This window comes from Leopardus geoffroyi, chromosome C1 (assembly GCF_018350155.1).
Source record: "Leopardus geoffroyi isolate Oge1 chromosome C1, O.geoffroyi_Oge1_pat1.0, whole genome shotgun sequence".
Classification (NCBI taxonomy): Eukaryota; Metazoa; Chordata; class Mammalia; order Carnivora; family Felidae; genus Leopardus; species Leopardus geoffroyi.
The window spans coordinates 215,132,368-215,139,021 of NC_059328.1; the positions used below are offsets into that span (position 1 = coordinate 215,132,368).

Sequence of the window (6,654 nt, forward strand, 5' to 3'; positions counted from 1 at the left end):
TCTCCTCCCCCCTGTCTCCTCACATTCAGTGGCACGCTCAGGAGGTGGTGGCCCAGGCGCAGCTGGAGGGCCACCGGTCCATGAACCCAAGCCCCTTGTACGACGAGAAGACAGGAACCCTCTTCCTCTTCTTCATCGCCATCCCGGGGCAGGTGTCCGAGCACCACCAGCTCCACACCAGGGTCAACGTGACACGGCTGTGCCAGGTCACCAGCCCCGACCACGGGAGGTCCTGGGGCCCCGCCCGAGACCTCACCGGCCCCGCCATCGGCACAGCCCACAAGGAGTGGGCCACGTTTGCGGTGGGTCCGGGGCACTGCCTGCAGCTGCGCAACAAGACGCGGAGTCTGGTGGTGCCCGCCTACGCTTACCGGAACCTTCACCCCCACCGGCGGCCTTCGCCCTTTGCCTTCTGCTTCGTCAGCCATGACCACGGGCACACGTGGCAGAGAGGGAACTTCGTGGCCCAGGACACCGTGGAGTGTCAGGTGGCCGAAGTCGGGGGCGCGGAGCAGAGGGTCGTGTATCTGAACGCCAGGAGCCCCCTCAGAGCCAGGGTCCAGGCCGAGAGCACCAACGAGGGCCTCGACTTCAAGGAGGCCCAGCTGGTGGAGGAGCTCGTGGAGCCTCCGCATGGCTGCCAAGGGAGCATCGTCAGCTTTCCCGGCCCCGGGGCGGGGGCGGACGCCTCGGACAGATGGCTGCTCTACACTCACCCCACCGACCCACGGCAGAGAGCCCACCTGGGCGCGTACCTCAGCAAGCCGCGCCCGGGCCCCGCGGCCTGGTCGGAGCCCGCCCTGCTGGCCACGGGCAGCTGCGCCTACTCAGACCTCCAGAGCATGGGCACCGGCCCTGACGGGTCACCGCAGTTCGGGTGTCTGTATGAATCGGACGATTACGAGGCGGTCATCTTCCTCACGTTCACCCTGAAACAAGCCTTCCCAGCTGAGTTTTTGTCTTTGGGAGCCCGCCGTGTGCCACCCAGGAAGGGCTCCCGCCGGCCTGGGGCCCCCTTTCCTCCTGGACACCCCGAGTGAGAGGCCCGTGGGTTTCCCTCTGGGCTCTGGGGGCCGGCTCTCGGCTCCCCGCACTGAAAGCGTGTGGAGACGTCTGCCTCTTGGCTCTCTTCCTGCTTGGATGTTTCCGTCCTTCCGAGGGATTCGGTTTTCAATCAGAAGTTGAAGGAGCCTGGCTTCCCACGGCCCCTCGACAGGGAAGATGGGGAGACGTCGCTCTGCAGGGCTCAGCCTGCCTGTTGCCCCCCCCTAGCCCCCGCTGCCGTGCGGGTCCTGATAAATGGTCGAGTCCAGCCCATTTCTTCTTGGTAAACGCTCATCATGTTCCTGGGAGGAGACGGAGACAAATTAGCAGAGGGGTGTGTGTGCATGTGAGTGTGCATGTGCGTGTGTGTGTGTGTGTGTGTGTGTTTGATGATGCTTTAGAGCAGACAGCATGAGAGACAGCTTTGCAGGGAGGTAAGGGGGGCTAGGAAAATTAAGGTAACTCCTCAAGCTGCCATAGCAAATCAGTACAAACTTGGTGGCTTCAGACAACAGAAATTCATTCGCTGACCGTTCTGGAGGCCGGAAGTCCAAAATCAAGGTGTCAGCAGGACCTGGGGAGAACCCTTCCTTGCCCCTTCCGGCATCTGGTGACCCCAGGCAGCCCTCGGCTTACGGCTACCTCCCTTTAATGCCTCTGTCTTCGAATGGCTTTCTCCCCTTCCCCTGTGTTTTTCTCTTCATACCTGGGTAACCCAGGATGATCCTTCACTCAATTATATTTGCATAGACTCTTTTCCAAAGGATGCCACTTTCACCGGTTCTGAGTGTTAGGACGTGGATCTGTCTTTTGGAGCCACCACTCAACCTGCTACAGTCATCCATCCTAAGTTATCTTTGTACAGGTGATGCGGCTAAAGGTAGGAATGAAATTCAGATGAATCAGATAATTCAGAAGAGGGAAGTGGGCAAGAGGGGCTGGGCTGTTGGATGTGCGTCTGTGGCACCAAGCTGCTCTGGGGCGTTCAGCCTTTGCCATGACGGGTATGCCACCATGTGGAAAGAGAGAGGGGCAGGGGTGTGCTTGTGTAGATCTTGCTGTGTAGAAAGAGCAGGGAGAAGGCCGCTTCTGGTTGTCATGAGGGTGATAACCTGAGAGGGGGCCCGACCTGGGTGGAGGGGGCTGATGCTTCTTGTCATATGTCCCAAGTCCGTTCGCCCCCTCCCCCCATCAGAGCCCCTCCTACTGATTGGATCAGTCTAATAGTTTGATGGCAGGGATCGATGACAACAGTCATGGATTCTTGCAACGGAGCCGAATCTCCATGTGGCCAGGCAGTGGTTAAATGGAATTTTCACAGGGTAGGGAGCTGGAGGTGTGGCTTTTGTTCTGGGTGTTTCCCGGCCCTGGCCTCCTATCTGGGTGCTACTTCTCTGTGTGGGGTTTTGTGAAATTCAGCTGGAAGGATAAGGAGTTAGGGCCTGCTCGTTGCTGGGGCGGAAAGTAGAGCTCCTCTGCGTTGGGGATGTCACCTGCTGTCTTCTAAACCCTGCAAAGTTAGCTATGCAGAGGCCAGAGGCCTGGTCAGGAGAACGAGGACAGGGCCACACAGGCCAGGAGCAGCGCACGAAGAGGTTTAGAGGTCGGGTGTTGCCACAGTGTGTTATTCAAATCAGGACACTTTTGAGAGTGAAAGGAGAATGTTATTAATAATTACACCAAGACAGTGGGCATCAGCCAGGACCGTCCCAGATAAACTGAGAGCTTGAAGAGAGAAAGACCCACCGAGGATTGTATCAGGAGCTGGCCTCTGCTAACTCCTCTGGAAAAGTCAATCATCTGCTAAGGGTCTTGAGATGAGTCGGGAATACGATAAGACATCCGGACACTGCCAAGCTCAGAAAATTATTCCCTTAGACTCTCTCCGTTCACAAGTCAGTGGGTCTCCATTACAACTGCTTTTTAGAATTCCCTGGGGAGCTTTTAAACCGTGATCATTCCTGGGCTCCAGCCCTGACCAACTGATACAGAATCTCTGGTGGTGGCGTCCAGGGATGAGTATTTTTTTCAAAAGCTCCTCAAGTTATTCTAGTGAACATAAGGATCAAGAACTGCTAGCACAGATGATCTCTAAAGTTCCTTCTACTTCTAAATGTATGCAAATATCAAAGTCTTCTGATTTGAGTGAAAAAAAGCAATAGTTGATTTGGTTAAAGTCGGACTTATCCACTCATTGAAACACACCACTAAGAGAGTGAAAAGAAAAGCCATAGATGGGGAGAAGATATTTATAACACACATGTCTGGCAAAGGACTTGTATCCAGAATCCATAAAGAGTCCCTACAAACCAATAAGAAAAAGACAATCCAACTAAAATGGGCAAAGGACTTGAACAGGCACTTCACAAAAGAGGATATCACAAAGGCTGCTAAACATGTTTGTCAGAGAAATGCAAATTAGAACTACGAGATACCCACCGGAATGACTACAGTGAGAAAGATCGACAACAGCAGGTATTGGCAAGGACATGAAGCAACCGGCATTCTCATGCATTTCTGGAGGAAGCGTACCTGGTATGACCACTTTGGAAAGCTGTTCAGTGGTATCTACTAAAACTGAACATGCAAATACTCTTATGACCCAGCACTTCCTCTCTGCAGTACGTCTCTAAAAGACATGAATGCATATAGCTGCCAAGGACACGTATTAAGAATGTTTCTGGCAGCTTTGTTCGTAAGAGTCCCAAAGGGGAAACAATCCAAATGTCAGTCGATATCAGAATGGATAACCGACTTGGGCAATATTCGCGCAAAGGAATATTTCACGATAATAGAAGAATGAAGTACTGCTACACACGAGAGCGTAGGTGGTTTTCCAGACATTATATATTTGCGTGAATGAAGCCAGGTTCAAAAGACTACATACTTGATGACTCTATTTATATGAAGTTCAGGAACACGCAAAACAAATCCGTGGTGTATAAATCAGGAAGGTAGCTATTTCTGGAGGAGGATAGCTGTTCATGGGGAGCTGGGAGGAGTCTTCTGGGTGCTGGAAACATTCTACTATTTGATCTGGTGCAGCTTAGGAGGGCTAATTCTCATGTGAGAATTCGATGAGCTGTACACACAAGATTTGTGTACCTTAAAAGTTCAACTGAATAGTGGATGTGCTAGTTCAATCTCCAAATCAGTATATTATATTGGGTTGTAATAAAACTTTGGAAATGAATTTTTTTAATTAAAAAATTTTTTTTAATGTCTATTTTTTTTTTTAATTTTTTTTTTCAACATTTATTTTTGGGACAGAGAGAGACAGAGCATGAACGGGGGAGGGGCAGAGAGAGAGGGAGACACAGAATCGGAAACAGGCTCCAGGCTCTGAGCCATCAGCCCAGAGCCCGACGCGGGGCTCGAACTCACGGACCGCGAGATCGTGACCTGGCTGAAGTCGGACGCTTAACCGACTGCGCCACCCAGGCACCCCAATGTCTATTTTTTAGAGAGAGAGAGAGACAGAGCATGAGTGCCGGAGGGGCAGAGAGAGAGGGAGACACAGAATCCGAAGCAGGCTCCAGGCTCTGAGCTGTCAACACAGAGCCCGATGCAGGGATCGAACTCACGAGCCATGAGATCATGACCTGAGCCGAAGTCGGACGCTCAACCGACTGAGCCACCCCGGCGCCCCAGAAATGAATTTTTGTGATAAACTTTTTTAGGGGGAACCATTTTAGATTTACAGAAAATTCGCGAAGATAGTATGGAGTGTTCCCATATATCCCACATTCAGTTTCCCCTAGTGTTAACATCTTATGTAACTGCGGTACATGTATCAAAACTAAGAGATTAACGTTGATGCACTATTACTAAACTCTAGACTTCATTCGGGTTTCACCAGTGTTTCTACTAATGTCCTTTTTCTGTTCTTGGATCCAATCCAGGATACATTTAGTACATTTAGTGAAACTGAATTTTTACTATAATTTGTGTCCATGGAGACACACACGTATCCACAGACCGATACATAGCCCCTCCCCTTGCCGTGTGAGGCTGAGGAGATGAGAGGGCTTGGGGCACGTCCAGGGCGGTCGCCTCGGAAGGCCCAGAGCCTGGCCCCGCAGAGAGGGCAGGCAGGGTGGTCTGCTCACCCCAGTGGTGCCCATAGAGAAGATCTGCCCCTCTCCGGAGAGACACTGTCTCTGCACAGCGCAATGAGCTGAGGGCAACACGGTAGCCACAGAGAATTACTGGAACTTGTCCATTCTTAGAGGTAAGGCCACATGTGGTGAGACACAGCATGTTAGCCTGTAGAGACGGAAGTGAACTTGAAGTCTTTTAAGTCCAGCCTCCTCACTGAGGGACGGGAGGAGGTGACAGCAGGTTCTGTGAGGTCCAATGACTTCCTCAAGACCACACAGCCCGTGGCAGGGCCAGGAAAGCAAGTGGGTTTCTGACCCTTGACCGGTGTCCCCACCTCTGTTCTGAGTTGTCTCCATTGTCCCTGTCTGACCATCCAAGGAGTACAAAGGGGTCTGTGTGTCCAGATTCTGGGACGTGGAGCTCTGCTCGGCCTGTCTCTGGAGCCCGTGCCCTTGGTTAGCCCCGGGCGCAACGCCTCCCTCGCTGGCATTCCCTCGTGGCCTCACCAGAGCGGACGGAGAGATGCCAGCCCGGGCGTCTGGGAAGGCAGCACCTCCTGCAGAGCCGAGAGGCGTCGGAGAGCTTGGTGCTCCAAGTCCCTGCTCTGCGCTGTGAGATTTTAGAGCCAGCACCACACCACCGCCCACACAAATCCCCATCCCGTGAAGAAGAAAGGAAGAAATCCAGTATTTAAATGTGATACTTTAATCACACTGCTCACAAGGTGAGAAAGCTGACTGTACTTTTGGCAAGGTGTTTCTTTTTCAAATTCCATTTTTGTACTGTTTTTAGGGGAGGATTTCAAGGGAATAGATGCCAACCATTTGGAAGTACAAAAAGGCAGGATAAAACCACCCATAATCCCACTAGACAGAGGCACATTTTCTTCTGGTCTTCTATCTGTGAGATTTGCTGAGATCATGCTGCAGAATCAATGTGGGATGGTGCCTTTCCTCCCCACTTGACATTATACCCGAAGCATTTCCCCCATGTTATATTCTTGCAAAAGATAATATGTCGAAGAAACATACTGTGGATTATGCAATCATTCTTGGGTATTAGAAATTGAAGGTACTTTGACTTCTTTTCTGTTATAAAAACACTGAGATGAACATCTTTGTGAGTAAACCTCCGTCTTTATCTGTGATCATTCTGTAAACTGAATCCTCTAAAAGGAATTACTGAGTCGAAGATGAACGTGTGAAATCTCTTGAGATGTGTTGTTTGCAAATGTAAAGTGCAACTCTTCATTATGAATTAAAATGTCTTGAAATGGCTTTTTTCTTTTATATTTTTCATATTTTTATATTTGTATTCTGAGCTCCTGGAAAAAGTGAATTAAGTCACGTATTTGTTCCTTAATTCATAAGTCATGGTTCCTACTCTCTCCCTACATGGTTTATGATCTGGCTTAAAGACCAGTGGTAGACACACATACAGAAAATTCTAGAATCACAGAGGTAAGAAAGCCCTTCCCCGAATATGCTCTGGTCTAACTGTGTTCATCTG

At 50.7% G+C, this 6,654-nt stretch overlaps 1 protein-coding gene across 9 annotated transcripts in view; it reads left to right on the forward strand.

Annotated features, from left to right (window-relative positions):
* NEU2 (neuraminidase 2) overlaps positions 1-6,422 on the forward strand; it is a 94,012-nt gene extending 87,590 nt beyond the window's left edge. For 8 of the 9 annotated variants that reach the window (XM_045481752.1, XM_045481755.1, XM_045481756.1 and 5 more), the window contains one exon: positions 30-4,268. In XM_045481752.1, the coding sequence (XP_045337708.1) occupies positions 30-1,040 (1,011 nt within the window). In that variant the 3' untranslated portion in view covers positions 1,041-4,268. Of the gene's footprint in view, positions 1-29; positions 4,269-5,937 lie in introns of those variants that run through there. The other variant, XR_006713241.1, reaches the window with a different exon arrangement.
* Positions 6,423-6,654: the final 232 nt, after the last annotated feature.